The sequence below is a fragment of the Harpia harpyja genome, chromosome 20 (assembly GCF_026419915.1).
Source record: "Harpia harpyja isolate bHarHar1 chromosome 20, bHarHar1 primary haplotype, whole genome shotgun sequence".
Classification (NCBI taxonomy): domain Eukaryota; kingdom Metazoa; phylum Chordata; class Aves; order Accipitriformes; family Accipitridae; genus Harpia; species Harpia harpyja.
In genome coordinates this window covers 6,990,191-7,007,646 of record NC_068959.1, presented here as the reverse complement: position 1 = coordinate 7,007,646, position 17,456 = coordinate 6,990,191, and the positions used below count along the sequence as shown (strand labels likewise).

The following is a 17,456-nucleotide window of genomic DNA, read 5'->3' as shown; positions in this document are numbered from 1 at the left end:
CGGGACTGCCCCTGTCCCCCCGGTCACCCCCCGGCCGTGCCGAAGGGTCTTGCGAAGAAAGAGAAAGCAATCCGGGAGAGCAGCGGGACACGCTGGGGTGGAGGTGGAGGGGGGCAAAACAGGAGCGGAGGGGGTGCCCGTCTCTGGGGATGTGGGGAGGACAGCATCGGACCCCTGGCCGTGTTGCGGTGGAGGATATAGATGCACCACTGGTCCTGGGAGCAGCCCCGTGCCTCCCGGTGCGCAGCCGCTCATGGCCCGGGGGACACGTCCTCTGGCTGTGCCACTGCCCCGGCACCTTTTGCCCTTGGTTTCCCCTCACCACTGTCAGCTTTGCTCCCCCCACATCCCCAGCGTCCTTCTCATCGCTCTGCAACGCAACGCCGATTGATGGCAGCCGCCAAGGGAGAGCCCAGAGCATCCCAGAATTACCGGGGGGAATGTGACAGGACCCCACACGAGTAGGAAACAAGGTCAGAAACACGCAGAGCCCAAAGCAGCTTGCTCAGCCCAAGGCACCTCTGTCTCCATGCCGTGGGGAGGCGTCAGGCTCTCCCGGTTGCTCTGGCACATTGTGGCTGGCAGCGACACCGCGAAATGCCCGACCCCATCACCGGCTCCATCACACCACGCAGACCCCACTGTGTGCCCCTCCTGGGGCCAGCCCAGCCCAGGGTCCCCAGTCAGCACCCACAGTGATGGCTGGGCAACACCGTGACCTCCCGAGGCCTCCTGCTCGGTAAATAGTGTCAAGGTTAGAGCGAGGGATTCATTGGGGCCATAAATGTTTATGGCAGGCCCTCCCCGCTCCCCAGCCGCCACGGCCTGAACTTTCCATCAGCGACACTTTTATGGCTGGCCTCTAATGATTAACCCAGGGGCTAGCGGCCGAAGGTGTTTTGCAGCACGGTCGTGCTGCCAGAGCCCCACGCGCCCGGAGAAGCTGGGGCTGGGGGACCCCCATCATCCCCATGGGCTGCAGCCATGGTGGGGTATGGCGAGGAGGCTGTGGAAAGCCATCGGTGGTCCTACAGGGAAAAGGAAGGGCAGAGCCGGCCAGGGAGGGAGCTCAGCATCCCCGGCTATGGGGAGGCAGGCGGGTAGGAGGACAAAGTGGCGGAGCTGGCCCTATGCTTTTGGAGGGGCAAAGGCAATAATTAAATCTCCTCCACCGTAGGGAAGGCTCGTTAAGTAAAACTACAGCCTTGTGTGAATGGCAGTATTCACCCTGGAGGCTCAGCCCACAGTGCGTGGCCCATGGGGTTAATAGCCCAGTGCATCAGGGCCACATGCATAATCCAGACATAAACCTGATTTTTTTCTGTTTATTCTGGGTTTTTGGCTTTTACCTGACCAGGACAGAGATCTGCAGGACAAAGCCCAGAGGGGCTGTGCCCCCCCCATCCCTGGAAGCCCCCCCCTAGATGTGCCCTTCTTGCATGCTGAGGACCTCCCAAATAACCCGTACAGATATTGTGTCACACACACTGCTTTTTAATGGTGAGCCGACGGTACACGGGAGAGGGCACACACGACACTGGGATGATGGGGACTGGCAGTGTTGGGTCCAAACAGCCCTGTCCAAGAGCTCACCGGCACCCCCCAGGCCAGCAGCGTCTACAGGAGATGGGGTCTCTGGGACACATGCCCAGGGCTGAGCTACCCCAAAAAAGCACACGCAGGCACTGAAACCCAGCCCTTCACCTTTCCCTGGGAAAAGCAGCACCCAGGGCTAGGGACAGCCCTCAGACCCCCCTCAGGGATGGACACGGGTCCTCCTTTGGCACTGGGTCCAGCTGAGACCTGTCCCAAACCTCTTGGACACACAGGGAACAGGTCACCCAGCCTCTTCCCTTCCTTCAGCTCACCCCAGCTCTGCCAGGCACCGTGGGGAAGAGCTGCCCTGACCCACTGAGGTCCCTGGGGGATCTACAAATTTGGAAAGGCCCAAGCTGGTTTGTTTATAAAGCTTTTTTTCTTTCTTTTTTTTTTTTTTTTCCTTCTAATTGTTTTTAACTGCTCATTTATTAGGTCAGATTTGTGCTGGTTTTGCTGGAGTACCTCCATGTGAGCGGAGCACACCGACACACACCGTCCTAAGGGCATGGAGGATATTACAGTCCTTTCTCACATGTGTTTGTGGGTTATTGGAGTTAAATACGCGCAAACAGAGAACCGACCAACGCAGAGGACCTCCTCCTCCTCCCCACCTCCTGCAGCCTGAACATCCCTGCAGCCTGAGCATCCCTGCGCGGGGAGGGCAGTGCTGGGGCTGAGGGTGGAAGCGGGGCAGCCCGGACACTTGAACCAGACACCGTCACACGAACGCACAGACTTGTCACATAGCTTGCCACACTGAACAGAAACACCTCCGGGGCACCGGGATGGGCAGCAGCTCCGTCCTGGAGGGGCCAGGACAGTGGTGAGGAGGTCGGCAGCTCCCGACTGCTCCCCAAAAGACACCCCCCCCCCGAGCTGAAGTGCCACAGTGCAACCTGTGCAAATTGGGGGAGTGAGGCCCCCCCCAGCCCGTGGGGCACTGGATCCCCTCACATCATGGACTCCTCCTCCTCCTCCTCCATCTCCCGGTCCACCTCGATGGCCGTGTTCTCGTAGCTGGTGATGCCCCCGTATTTCCGCATGTGGACCATCAGCGGCTTGGGTGACTGGCTGCCGGCCAGGCTTGCCACGTACATGCCGGTCCGATTCTCCTCCAGCGATGGGCCCCAGTCCATGGTGGGCCGGCTGGCTTGCTGGACTCGCTGTGAGGGGACAGGCGGAGGGAGCACGGACACCCTGCACTGGCACCCCCTCCACTCCCTGGATGGCACCCCCACCCAGCAGCCCACCCACCCCTCCCAGGGGACGGTGTGCCCGGCCAGCCCTGAGGGACGGGAAGAGCCCCCGATGAGGATGGGATGGGGCCAAAAACCTGTCCTGAAACTTTTTGGGAAGGCAGCTCTGTATAAGCGCGCTGCCGTAGTCTGGGGAGGTGTTAAAGTCTGCAGGTGCTGGCGGGGAGGGCTTGCAGGAGCTAGGGGCTAATGTAGGGCTATGACCCTGGGGGGGCGGTTAAAGCCACCCAGGCAAGGGGTTAGGCTCAGACAAGGTGGTTCCTGGCCATGCCACCATGCCCACAGCTGTCCCAAGCCAGGTTGCAGCCAGCAAGCGCTCCAGCCAGCAAGTTGCTGCCTGGGGAGGGCAGCAAGCTCTGCTCCCTCTGCTTTTAACAGCCTGGGGAGAGCAGCAAAGCCCAGCCCGGGCTGGGAAGGCCATGAGCGGCCAGCAGCTCCACAACCTGCTCCTGAGCAAAAACTTTCAGCAGAGGGATCCCACCTGGGCTGCCTGCACGGCCCTGCAGCTGCCCTCCTTCCTCTGTCATTGCTCCTGCAAAATGGGTGCAAAGTCCCACGTGCCCGTCCCACGCTAGGGACAATGCACTTCCCCACAAGGCAAGGTGTAGCAGGCTTGTTTTGGAGGGGGGGATGCCCACAGGGCTGCCCCTTGGGAAGCAGTGTGACTCAGTGCCTGCCTGGATGGGAATGCCCTGGGACGTGCCATCTCTCACATCCCATGGGCAGCAAGGAGGGATGGGGACACACACCTCCAGGAGAGAGGATGCAGAAATTGCAGGAGGATACAGGCTCAGCAGCAGGTCGTGGTCACCCCCATATATTTCTGGGGTGCACCCCAGCAATGCCAGGCCCCAACACCTCCTACCTCCCATAGCGTCCCTTCTTCTCGGAGCACGGCCACCACCATGCCCATGGGAATCATCAGGCAGGAGAGGACTCCCATGAGGATGCCCAAGACCTCAGCCCAGGCGGGGAAGCAGTAGCTGCCGTACTCGGAGGGCTGGTACTTAATGATGTTGTACACCAGCAAGGCCTACAGGAATGGAAGAAAGTGGTCCCTGGGGCAGGCAGAGACCAGCAGGAGATGCCAGCAGAGTGACTTGTTGCAAGAGGAGGTCACCCAGGGATGCTGACACCACTGCAGCTCTCCAGCACCTCAAGCTGAGCAGTTACCATCATCGTTGCTGGGGACAGGACCATCCAGCAGGCTCTGAAGTAGGGCCCTGGTTTGAAGCCCAGCATCATGTGGACATCTCGGCAGAACCTCTTCATGCCTGGAGGAGGGAGAGGGACTTAGAAGCCATGATCAGTCCCCCAGAGCTAGATGCCTGTACCAGGCTGCCCTGCATTAACCAAAAGTGGTGGCTTGCATCCTCTACAGCAAAGAAGCATCTGCCCTCCTAGCAGGGAGGTACATGAAGGGGAGCCCAGCTGGTGCTGACTGAGGGACCAGGCTCAGCACCCTAAATATCTCTGGAGAGGTGAACCCAGTGATGGCCAAGAAGAAACAAGTGGTTGGAGCAGAGGTGTTTCATGCCCCATTGTGAGGCTGCTGGCTCCCTCACCCTCTAAGCCCCTCTCTCATACAGACAGCCCACCCTTCCCCGTGTCCCTGTGGGGACAGGTCTTACCATAGACACGCGTCACCACGAGGCAGGTAGTGATCACCACCACCATGAGACCAAAGCCAGCGCTGTAGTCATCCAGTAGGACCAGCCAGTACATCCCACCCTGTGGAGGCAAAGCACAGTGGCCAGCATCTCCAGTACCATCGTCCCAATAACCCCTGACCCATGTCTTCCCGCTTTTGGGGACATGTCCCTTTAGCCCCTTCATGGGCACTGGGGAAGACAGCGGTCAGGCACCCTCAGAGACTCTCCTTCTGGGGTTGGTGCAGGGACAGGAATAATGCTGTGTGGCTGGCTCCCCTTGGACCTCACATCCCCAGGAAGCCCAGGCTCATCGATTGTCTCTCTTCCACCTTGTTAGCTGATATGAATACACGTGTCTCTGCAAACTTGGCCCCTGCCTGCCTTAAGCACTTCCTAAAATGAGGCCCTAGTCTGTCCCCACAACGCATCCCGCCCCACACCCTTACCTCTGTTGTGAGGATGAGCCCCATCAGGAAGAGGGCGATGCAGATGACAGCTGAGAAAGAAGCTTTCTTTGGCCGCAGGTAGTAGGGAAATTCATCTGTCACTGCTGTAACGATGGTCTCCATAAAGGCAAACTGCACACAAAGGAGAAGAGGGTCCCCTGAGCCCCCGGGCTGCCTGGGCACTGCGGCTGGCTCGGTGGGCTCTGTCCTTACCTGGCTGTCCAGGCCCAAGGTTAACAGCATGAAGAAGAACAGGAAAGACCAGAACGGAGAAAGGGGGAGCATTGTCATGGCCTGGGGGTACACCACAAAAGCCAGGCCAGGACCTAGGGGAGGCAAAGGACAGCAGGGTGAAAAGGGGGTGACAGCACTGGGCATGGGGGGATGGAGGAGAGGACAGCCCAGGAGAGCGGCACCACGGCGGGGACCTGCCACGGCTCTTGCAAGATGGGCAGGAAGGGTCCTGCAGCAGAGGGTGGAGAGGTACAGGAGAACCAGCCTGCTCCTTGCTCAGACCTTTATTAGACAACACTTGGTGTTGCTCAATGTTTGCACAGCAGGAATCGGTCTCCCCCCTTCCCTCCCCCTGGCCAGCTGAGCATACATCTTCATCCCTCATGCTGACTCCCTTAGATGCCTTCCATCTGGAAGGGATGCTCCTCAGTGCCCCCAGACAGAGGGTAAAGGAGAAATGGTCTTTGTTTGGCCTCACCTGCTTTTGCCACCTGGTTAACAGGGACCCCAAGCTCCTGGGACATGTATCCCAAAACAGAGAAGATGGCAAACCCTGCCAGGATGCTGGTGATGGCATTGCCCAGGGTCACTATGAAGGTGTCCCTATAGAGGAGAAAGAAGATGCTCTGAACATGCCCACTCCTTAGCGCCCATAGCAGTGCATGGTGGCTTTGCCAGCCCTGGGTGCCACAGTAAGATGACCCAGTGCAATTCTCCTCCAGGGCCTCTCTTGGTATGTACTTTCGAGGTGCAAAAGGAGCATATATCTAGTGACAGGGGTTGTTTTGGGGTTCCTCCCAAGCTTGCTTTCCCCTGTGGAGGGGATCAGCCCAAATGTCCAACATCCAGACTCCCCTCTCTGCTGGTGACCTGCGACAGATGCTGGGGACAGGACAAACTTGCATAACTCTAACCTCAAATATCCTCAGCCTTCAGCATCTACAGCCCAAAACTTCTGGGTCAGTTGCTGTGCCTTGATGCTTAGGAAAATTTTCTTCCACAGACCCCTCTGTCCCTCTTGAGCCTGTGCAAGCTGCCAGGTATCTGTAAGGTGCTCAGGCAAGGAGCAATGCTGGGTGACTGTGTGCAGCACCCATATGCTTCTGCTAGCTTTGAACCCACCAGCTGAGGTTTTTGTGGTTCCCCTCAGCCCACGATTTTTATGAGACAGCAACCGGCTCCCACCTGTAGATATTCTGATGGAAGGTGTTGTACGAGGCGAAGGTGAGGAGGCCCCCAAAGCCTACTCCAAGGGAGTAGAAAATCTGCAGGGCTGCCTCAATCCACACCTGGGGAAAGGAAACAGGTCTGAGGAGAGCAGGGGTTTGGAAACCTCCTCTGGAGGAAGAGAGAGTTGGAAATATGCTTCCCCAGACCCCCTGGCACATCTTTCCCAGCCCTCCAGGCACACAAAACCCATGGGGTCTTTGCTTTTCCTTGCTAACATGCTCACCACTCATAGTGGGTCAGCTGGATAGTGGAAGGGCTAAGGAGAGTGGTTTAGAGCCAGCGCAGCGTGGCATTAAACACCCTTGTAAAACTGTGTGGTCTCTGCTACCAACACTGCTGACCCAAGGAAACTCCCCGCTCCGCACACTGAGATTGCTCGAGAAAACCAGAACAGCCAAATCCATCACGGGCACCCATCGCCACCCCCCAGCCTGTCACAGGGGCTGGGCTAATCCTGCCCATGGTCCTGGTACCCAGGGGAGGTGATGAGCATGCCGTCCCCTGCATGGAGAGCCAGAAATGCAGGCACGGGGCTGGGGCAGGTGGGAAGAGCAGTATAGACAAGGTGTGGAGCAAAGACAGATTGCTGAAAGGCAAATACTTTTGGTCTAGGAGCAACCAAGTGAGATGACTTTGGGTCAGGGGGTGGCCAGTAAGGGAACTGCCTCTGTTGCATGCTGGAGGTGGCAGGAGAAGGTTCATTTTTGTGTCTTGAACAAATTGCACTAAATCCTGCTCACCTTGGAAGACAGCAAGTGATCAAACTGGGGTGTGAGGTAAAACCGGATTCCCTTCCAGGCCCCCTCCAGGGTCACGCCACGAATAAGCAGCATCACCAGGATGAGGTACGGGAAGGTGGCGGTGAAGTACACGACCTGCAGGAGACCAGAGCCAGCTGGGAGAGCTGGGAGTGAGAGCACACATGCTTGCTCCCCCTCAGCCCCGTCCCCGGGATGGGACACTGCATCACCCGGCATCGCCCTGCAGAGCTGGGATCCTTGGGATGCAGCAGGGCCAGCGGTGTCAGCCATCCCCGAAGTGACCTGTGTCCAGCTGACATTGTTTATGGGTCTCACTTTCCCAGATGTGCAGAGAATCGCAGGCACTGGTAAGTATCACTGTAGATCCCCCCAAAAGAGACTGTCCAGCCCTTACCTTGCCAGAGGATTTGACTCCCTTTAGGATGCACAGATAGACGATAGTCCAAGAAAGGAGCAGGCACAGACACAGGTTCCAGCGGATCCTCCCAGGATCCCCGATCCCAGAGCTCCCTTGGATGTGCAGGACGTACCGGCTGGGGCAAAAGGAGAACCGCTAGTGAGCAGCCACGGGCACCCCCACCTTCTTCCAGAGACCCTCTCTGAACCTAGCAATGCCTCTGCTGCAGAAAATAACCTTGTCAAAAATCCCAGCAATGAGAGAGGAACAAGGTGCTGGCAGCTATTTGCCAGGAAAAGGGGAGCAATTGGTGTGATTTCTCCACAACGCATTAAAGAGCCCAGAGGGGATGCCTAGTGGCTTGGGAGCAAATTACCAGCTGGTCCAGGCATGGGATGCATTTCAATCTAACATATCTCCAGGCCAGCAAAGCAGCACTAGATCAGGGACACCTCCCACATCCCAAGGACATGATCCCAATGGCTAAACTGAGATATCAACCACAGCGGACCCTAAGAGCCCATCACTGCACCCACAACACCCACCATGGGTGTCCACCATGCCAAGACCTTTACCTCCAGTACTCCTCGCTGGGGCTGACGGTGTTGGTGATGTTGACAGGGAAGGTGGCGTTCCCCGCCTTGATGACATGGTGGTCCAGGCACAGGTCGGTGTTCCACCAGTTGCCGCAGTGCTGCCAGGGCAAGTCGCTTGTGAGGGATGCAAAGAGGTAGAAGAGAACGTAAGCAATGATCATATTGTAGTAAATGGCCACCAGGGAGACGATGAGGATCGTGCCCATGCCAACGCCTGGAGGAAGGAGAGGGTAAAGAAGGAGTGAGCCATCTCTCTGGAGCGGAGCACATCCAAAACCAGGGTCAGAGAATGAATCTCAGCAGCCAAATGTTTAACCAGTCAGAGGTTCACCTGGTGGGAGAAGCCTCTTATTGCCATTATATCCTCCGGACATGCCTTCTTTGAATTGATGATCTACTGCAACATACAGGTGATTTTACTCCAACTTAATGTTGAGAGTAAAAGTATTTGATTTGACCTTTTTTTGAACGCTTTATTCTTACCTTTGCCTTTAACAGTCATTGCTTAGCTTTGATGCTATATTTTGTAAACTAGCTGGCTTAATAATTTTCATACAATTTCTAGAGCTGATCATGACATCATGAAGACTGATAGATGTTATATATATCTTGCAGCTACTAAAACAGCTAACCCAGAAGTCCAGCCTGCTCCACCAGGATTCCCCAGGATTTAACCTTTGATTCTAACTAGACCTTTGAGGGTCATGGGACGATGCTGCCGGTCCATGTCCTCATCAAGCAGCTCTTCCAGAGGACCCCCAGAGGCTCTGGACTTCACTCACGCACCTTTAAAGAGAGGGCTTATCTTCCAGACGGCAAGTGGCCCCAGGCTGGAGAACTGGCCAAGCGACAGCTCCATGAAGAAGATGGGGATCCCACAGATGGCCAGCATGATGAAGTAAGGAACCAGGAAAGCTCCTGCAAGAAGCAAGAAAAACACCCTAAAAATAACACAAACACCTAAAGCCCATCTATGACAAGGAATAAAGTTCATTCAACACCTGTGGCCCTGAGGGATCTACACCAAAATCTAGGGCGGCAGCTCACCATTAGCGCAGGAGGAAGGGACTGGGTGATTTACCCAGTGCCATGCTTTGCCTCTCCACACAGACTCTCTTTTCTCCTTGAATGTTTCACAAACACCGTGAAATTCTCCAGTTATTATTGCATGTGACGAGCATTTACTCTTGGAGTAGTTGAACAAGCTGGTCACTTTGCACCATCACACCAGGCTCTTGCATTGCAAAAGGCTCGCTCCCCTCCTTCGATACCTGGGAAGCACTTGCTGACCCCGCTGAGTCCTGAAGGACACCAGGTCAAGAAGCTACTGGAAACCAAGAGATATGCTCAGGTGGTATTCGGTCCAGCATGGAGCTGCGGATGTCTCCAAGGCCATGAGTGCAGAGATGGGCTGGTGAGACCCTTCCACACGTGGGTACAGGTGGTTAAAGCCCTACAGCAAGCATGGGGGGCAGGAGGAGGCTTCACCCCACCGCGATGAACAACGCTACTTCCCAGCCTCGAGAAGGGGAAGGGGCATCTCTTCAGAGACACATCCCACCAGCCCAGCTCAGTGAAGGGGAGATGTGGCCACTCCAAAGGATGATCGAATACCTCCTCCATTGGTGTAAGCCCTGTAGGGGAACCTCCAGACGTTTCCGAGGCCCACGCAGTATCCGATGCAGGAGAGGAGGAAATCCAGCCGCCCCGTCCAGTTCCCTCTGTCTTCTGGGCACTCGGAGCCCAGGTCTCCATCCTGGCTGCTGGGACTCACCAGGAGCTCTGGCGTCACCGGCTGAGCGAGAGAGCAGGGGATGGGAGAGAGCAGCCGAGGGAAGGAATAAAAGCAGGGGTGAAGAGCAGGAGAGAGGGAAAGAGTGCTGAGAACTCGGGTGTGAATTTGTGACCCCAAGACATTTGTCCCTTGGGGACGCCCCGTCCCAGCAGATCTCTGTGTACCACCCCAGCTGACATCCTGCTCTGCTGCAGAGAAAAGAAAGGGGATAAATGCGATCCCACATGGCCAGAGCTCCCCTGGAAAAGGCAGGATGGCCCTGGTTCAACCTGGGAGGCCAGGACCCATCTTGCAACCCCAGTTTCCCAAGAAATCCTTTCAAGGGGTCACAATAAACTTTCCTGATCTCCTGCAGAGCATAAGTGTAAGGACAGCAGGGGAAGAACCACTGCTGGTGTGCCAGGGAGTATGACACCCCAGCCCCACGTGCCCCTGCTGTGCCGGGCACTTGGCTACCGTTAAATGCTCTGTGCGTTTTTCACGCTTTTCCAGCTGCCAAAAGCCTACACTGTGGGGATTTAGTGACGCGCTCCCAGTTGTCCTTGTCCCTGCTGAGAGAGCTCCTTCCAGCTTTCCTAATCTGCCCTGGATCAGTGAGGCACAGGCAGCTCTTCAGCAGGCAGGGGATTAACCCATTCCCTTCCTCCGCGGCTGCCTCAGCTCTGCAAGAGGGAGGTGGGAGTCCTGCAATACATTTAGGTTGGGGTGATGCACTGGGAGGGCTCCTTGGTGTTTGTGTGCGTATGTACATCAGGTCTGCGGTGAGATGTTTGGTCTATCTGAACTTCCCCAGCCTCCTGACCTTGGGAGAGTGGGGAAGGCATCCCCACTAGCTCCCATCCCACCAGCAGTCATCAAAGCTGAAAGCCTCAGCCAGCAGCTGCCAGGTAAGATCCCATCGCAGATATCCCCTCGGCAAGACCAGGCAGCAAAAAGGGGTGGCATAAGGATCCTGGCCCTGTGCCACTGCGTGTTGCCGTGCCCCTGCCTGGGAGTATATCAGGTTCGGCTGGTATTGAGGCACAGAGACAGAAGGATGCTGGGGTCCCTGCTGACAAGGCACCAGGACCAGGGCAGGAGGAGCCCATTTGGGAATGTTCCCTTCTTCTTGGGCTCTCAAAAGTAAAAAGCAGCCATCTCCGTGTCCCTGAGTTCACGGATTGTAGGGAACAAGCCCATGGGATGCGGTTGAGGAAGAGGGGCCTGGATTTGGAGGGATCATCCAGAAGGAGTTGTGGGTCTCCCTGCACCAGTATGCACATGTGCTTGGAGCCCGCAGCAGACCTCCATCCCCTGGGAGATCAGAGCTGGCTGGTGAGCAGAGCCCATCACTGCCCTGCCACAGCCCCTGGGGAAGGTGGCGGCCATCTCCTCTCCTCCTCTTCCTCTCTGGCCGGACCGCAGGATGCTCTTGCTGCCGGTTCCCATGGAGACAAGGAGCCGTGTTGCCGATGGTGATGGCTGTAGGCTCCCACCCTTCGCAGGGTGCACCCCGCTCCTCCAGCCGACGGCACTGCACATGTGCTGCTTGCAGCCCAAAGGGACCGAACGCGGAGGCGAACCCGTCCCCACCCAGCGTGCAAACCCCTCGAGGGACAGGACGAGCCGGGGCGAACTCTTCCCAAGGCCAACCTGAAATGCACAGCTCGAGCAAAGGCGTTACGCTGAAACCCACCATTAAAAGCCCATCCCTGCTGGATGCCACCATCACAAGGCAAGGGCCAGAAGAAAAAGCTTCAGAAACACAGGCTGAAAAGTCAAATATAATACTGTTGCTATAAAACCGTTGCTACCTGGCAGCCCTCCTGCAGCTGTTTAACACAGCTCTCTGGCTTAGCAACTTCTCCAAACTGTGGCCATGCCTGCTAATTAACCCAGCGCACACAGCAGGCATGACCTGCAGCAACCCGTGTTTGCGGGTGATGGACAGACTGCTCTGCAACATCCTTCCCAAAAGTTTCAGTGGCTAAAACCTGTATTCACAAAGGTTCCTACCGGGGGGGACAGGAGCTATGGGGCCATCACAGTTTGGTCTTCCCCCCCAAAATACTTCCCAGTCCCTCACACTTGCCTGGGGAGCTCTCACTTTCCAGGTTTGTGTCACAGAAAAATAGCAAGTAGTGATGCTGGAAGATCATTAAATCCTCTTGCCTAATTCCTGCACCTCTGTCTGAATCCTAAACACCTGCAAGAGGGCACAGGTGGAGCTGTGTGACCTGATTAAACGCAGGTGCCCATCCATCAGATGTAGCATGGAAATCAACACAGAAGCAACAAAAAAAAGGAATCGGCAGGACTTTTTCCAAACTGTACACAGCCTGGTCCCCATCTCAGTCTCTCTTTTCAGAGGCCATGGGATGTAGTTTGTCACCCGTGTCTCGGTGATGACTGCCCCCCTTATTAGTATCTTTAGCTGGAGCTCTGCAGTTTAAATTTGGGACCCCAGGGCAGAAAGCAGAGACTGTTCAGGAGTCAGATAGACCCCAAGGACGTCACACATTGCAGTCCCCAAGGATGTCACACATTGCAGTCCCCACCAGACAGGCTGGGGAGGCACAGGCCAGGGATGCTGCTGGAAAACACACACGGTAGGTGCTCCATGACTGCGATGCCCCAAAATGCCCCAAATCATAGCCTTTCCATAGAAATCACAGAAAACCTGGGCTATTTGCCTGACTTAAAATGAATTGCAAAATGCAGTATTTAAGGATTCTAGCCCATCTTTGTCCCAGATAGCAGAGAGATGCACACCTCTCTGCTTCAGGCTGCTGGAAATCTCACACACCGGCTTGATTCCAGCCCTTTTTTTAGGATTAATGCTCCCTTTCAGCCTTTGTCATAACAGGAATTTTCTCTTTCAGCAGCAGCTGAAGTGCTATAGTGCTACAATATTGCTCTAGTGCTTTCCACTGTCAACTGCCGTCTTTCAAACTGGGCTCCCGTCTCACAGTTATAAACAGACGGGGACTAACAGCTCCCTTGGCAACCACGTCCTCTTTGAACACGGCATCACTTTCCATTATTCACCAGAAGATGCTCCCAAAGAACTCAGCAAAGCAAAGGTCACCAAGAAGAAAAAGCACGTTAGTCTCTGCCAAGATAAGAGCTGCTTCCATAAGGAAATTGCCCTATGCTAATTATTTTCTGTAAACCAATTTACTTAAACCAGTGCAAAACTCAGCTTTGTCCATGAAAAACCAGCAAGATTAAAGTTACTTTTTCATCACATTTTTTTCTCCATTCAAACTGGCATTGTGGGGTTATTTTGTCAGTGTTTTGTGCGTGGACCGCAGCCTTTGATTGGGAGAAATGCCACCCAATGCCAGATTTCTCCCCTGTGGATCTGAGCCATGTGCGAGCACAGTGCGTCTGTAAAATGTGAGTCACTTCAGATTAGTTTGAATTGCTTATTAATCTCTTCGAGAAAAAAAAAACCAGCCTAAAAATTAATTCAAATGTAATATCACTTAGAAAGTGAAGTAAATAAGGCATCTCTATGCTGTGGAAGAGCCCCTTAAGGGGCTGTGCTAGCCCGGGTTTCCCCCAGCCCAGAATCACAGCACATGCCAGGAGAGGGAGCAAGTGATGCTGGAGCCAGCACAGGGGGTTTGGGGGCTGGAGATTGCTGAGGCTGAAGCAAACTCATTACAGCGATGTCCAGAGCGCAGGGAGCATGCACAGCTGCAAATGCTGATGGTCTTTCATCTGAAAACCCTGAAGAAGGAGCAGGGAAGGTTTGAGGCAGTTTGTGGCAGGCAGAGGAAGGCAGCGGCTCAGGCAGGAGGATGCTGCTCGGCAGCCTGGTCGGGTACGGTGAGGGGAGCCCAAATCCTGGCTCCCACTGCTGGCCTCTGTGGGCTTTAGTCCATTTCTACCAAATAACCCTCAAAGCAAATACTCAAACAAATAAAAAACATCCACTCAGTTCTTCTGGAAATACTATTAAGCAAAAGCCAACCCGAAATCCTTAGAGCCTGTGAAAGATCTTCTTCTCTACTAAAGAGGAATTTCCATATGTCTAAAACATGTCTGGTGAGAAGGCTTAAAACTCCCTGCTCACTGATGGGAAGAGGATCATAATGAGAGGGAGAGGAGGCTGTCAGGGTCCCAGGGCAGGACCTGCAACCAGGGCTGTGCAAACTCCTCCGTTGGCCCTGGCTGGCTCTGGGCAAGCCTGATGCCAGTGTCGGACACGGTGGTCCCAAGGTGCCGGGTGGCTGAGAGCACCAGGTTTTCCATCTGGAGTTCAGCAAGAGTATTTTTGGGTAATGAAGGACAGCAGTGCCCTGAACAGCACTGGGAATGGGGGAAATAACTCTGGAGACATCTGCTTTCCATTCCAGCTGATCGCTGTGGGACTAAATGAATTTCTGAATAAATGTTAAACAGGATCACCAGCAGCAGAGAAATTCAAGTATCTCAGAAAGCCTTTGAAAGGGACAAAGACAACTTTTAATGGATCTTGCAGTCACAAAGTCATCTGAAAAAGCAATTTGTGGGAAAAAGGAGGAGAGGGAAGAGCCAGACGCCTCCAAACAACAGCGGAGAAAAGTAGGCAGCCCTGAGGCTGCCAGGGCTGTCAGATAGCTGCTGACTTTCACCAGGCCGCTGCTGGCTTTTTTACATCACGTCCCAATACCCTAGGAATTTCCTAGCAGGGATGAAACTCTCCTGGGTTTTCATTCATCTGAAGGCTGTCACAGGTTGGAACCGCCCTGCCCTGTGGTCAATGGACATGGCTTGGCAGAGGGCAGACCCCAAGGGGCTCACAGCCCTGGGTCGCTGCCTGGGATGCTCTAGGAAGGGCTGATCCACTGGCAGCAGCAGCACATCCCTACGAGGGAGCTGTGGCTGCCAGCCTCTGCCACCCTGCTTCACCCTGTCCCTGTGCGGGACGGGCACGAGAAGGGGCTCAGTCCCCGACGTGACAGGAGATGGGGACTCAGAGAGCCTGGTAAGAGCAAAGCGGCAGTGGAGGAGAGCCTAGGAAAGGAAAGCCTGCAAGCTGGGTTTAAAAAGGGTTTCCATCAGGATATAAAAAGGGTTTCTAGCTCTGCCAGCTGCCAAAGGGCACCAGGGGAGTTCGGAGCCCAGCACCACCCAGACCCCTTTAAATCCTATAGAAGAGGAGGCAATCCCAGCTGCAGGTGGGAAAGTCGCTGCCCATCTCCCTGTGCTCATCCCAGCGGGGGGGAACCCCTCACCACCCCCCCACACCCCGAGACCAGGCAGTCCCCTGATGGGAGCAGCATCCCTGGGGTGCTGCACCGCAGGGAGCCAGCTCTGCCCCCGGGTGCCCACCCACAGCCGCCCGGCCAGACACAACATGAATCATCGCCGGCAGCACCTGCTCACAGAGGAAGGATGGGAGAGAGCATCCATCCAGCCGGAGCGGGCAGCAGGCAGCTCTGCCCGCAGCACAAGGCCTCCGTGGTCCGCTAATTGCAGCGAGGCGTGAGCGGCGGTTATGAAATGCCCCCCATCCCTCTCCCCACGATCCCGCTTCGGCCCCACGCATGTACGCTATCCCCGTTTGCAATCCCTGCCAGGGAAAAGTCTGCCAGCTGCAGACGGAGGTTCCCCGGGCAGGGGGTGTCGGGGTGAGGGTCATGCCTTGCCCCCACTCCCCAGCTCCCAGCCCTGGAGGGCACCCCCGCTTCCCGGCTCTCACCTTCCGGAGATGCTGCTGCCGAATGTTCTTCATCCCAGAATCCTGTTGCTATGCGCTCTTCGCTCCGACACTTTTGCCTCTCGCTTTCTCCAGCGATAGGGAGGGAGAAGGGGGGGCAGGCGAAGCGATAACAGGCAAGGAGGGGTGCCACGTTGCTGCTGGCTGGGCTGGCGAGGCGGAGGGAGGCAGGGGGGGACAGGGGGAGCAGGGCTGGAGGAAAGATTTGCCTGGAGTTGAGGATGGCTGCGTGCTGAACAGGGAGGGAGGAGGGGATGGCTCTCAGCAGGCTGGAGAAGGGCTGTCTGTCAAACGCACCCCTGCGGGGGGTGGTCCGGGACCTCAGCCCCCCGCCGGGGCAGCGAGGAGGAACGGCTGCCACCTTACTCATGCCGTGAATGCGTCAGGTCTCACGAGGGATGGACCTGACTTTGCAGGCACCCTGCCACTGGGCACTCCGGGGGTCCCATGTGCCCCAGGCAGCAGTGGCAGCAGTGCAAGTGCAGATGCCAGAAGCTCCCAGCATCTTTCTGTCTGGCTCTGAGCTGATTTTCCTATGGCAGGACACAGTTGGAGCCTGAGCAGGTCAGAACCGACTTCTCCCCGTGCTGCCTGAGCCCAGTCCCCAGCCCAGGGGAGGGGGATGATCAACAGCCATCGGTTCCTTTGGGTAGGACCAGCACATCCCGCTGTGCTGGGGGCAAGAGCAATCCTCAGGCAGACCCCAGGGTGAGCAGCTGAGTCTAGCATATCGTGGACCCAATGCTGGAGCACAGGTCACATCTCCAGGGTTCAGATGTCCCTGCTGAGCCAGCAGTGGGATCCTACATCCCCAAAGTCCAGGAGCTGCAGGCCCAGGGAGATGCGGGCTTTTCCCCATCATGCTCAGTCAAATCCCCAGTGAGGTGGCAGAGAGCTGATCTGTGGCTTCTTCTCTCTCTTTCATGGTGGGAAATGTCCCCTCTGGGGCTGTGAGAGGGGCCAACCCCACATGCCCCAGGGCGAGTGTGGTACCTGGAGAGCTGCTGTCTGCCTCAGGACCCATAGGAATGCCTCTTTCCCTTGGTAATACCCTCTTGTCCTTCACTTTCTCCCTGGACTGTGCCCAGTCCATCAGGATGTGTGTCTCTTTTCCTTGCAAATGCCCTACAGTGCTCCAATCTGCCCCAGACCTGTCCCCAGCTGCTTTTCTCAGGTTTAAGGCTGAGCAGGCAGCACTGGGGAGGTGCAGGGCAATGACAGGGCTGGGACTGAGAGGACCCAGCCTGCCAGATGTAAGAGCAAATCTCCCTGACATCTAATGGCAATTGTGCTCCTACAGCCCTTCAAGCACTTCTGAAAATTTTCCCCGAAAGGAAATGGATGCTGAGCATAAAGACACATTTCTGCAGAACCTAACGTGATGAAGTGGCTCAGCGTTTGCACAGTGGGTCTTTCAGAGCTAACATTTACCTGGATTTCCCAGCAAGGAAAGGAGGAAGGAGCAAACTATATCACCCAACAAACATCTTTTTTCACACAGTCAGAGCTTCCTCAAAAAAAAAATAGTCTTTGGGAAAGTCTTTGGGAATTCACACATCCACATTTTACCAGCCTTGGATTTACCCATCGCTTCTCCCTCTCCCAGGACGCTAACGGGGAACACTGAGTCCGGAGCTGGCCAGGCTGGTGGCCGGGGGCTGTGTCAGGCACTGTCCCAGTCTCACCCTTCCTGCTCAGGGCAGGGAACCTTTGTTTGCCTTTCATGCCTGTGTGATCTGAATCACCCCTTTGGCTTTTTCCCTCGGGATACACCTAAAGAGAAGTGTCCCACGGCCACTGT

General features: G+C 55.8%; 1 protein-coding gene across 2 annotated transcripts; it reads right to left on the bottom strand.

The window, feature by feature from the left end:
• Positions 1-2,539: 2,539 nt before the first annotated feature.
• On the bottom strand, positions 2,540-15,972 carry SLC6A7 (solute carrier family 6 member 7). Of its 2 annotated transcripts, XM_052816515.1 has the most exons (14): positions 15,638-15,969; positions 9,786-9,966; positions 8,958-9,089; positions 8,151-8,385; positions 7,573-7,711; positions 7,158-7,292; positions 6,373-6,476; positions 5,666-5,790; positions 5,167-5,279; positions 4,954-5,085; positions 4,487-4,586; positions 4,029-4,129; positions 3,721-3,888; positions 2,540-2,762 (listed from the first exon to the last, which is right to left on the bottom strand). In XM_052816515.1, exons 1-14 carry the CDS (start codon positions 15,668-15,670, stop codon positions 2,550-2,552), a joined length of 1,911 nt encoding a protein of 636 aa, XP_052672475.1. In that variant the 5' UTR covers positions 15,671-15,969; the 3' UTR covers positions 2,540-2,549. The 2 variants fall into 2 exon arrangements, with proteins under 2 accessions (XP_052672475.1, XP_052672474.1); XM_052816514.1 differs by having other exon boundaries at positions 4,954-5,279; positions 15,638-15,972.
• Between the last annotated feature and the right edge of the window lie 1,484 nt (positions 15,973-17,456).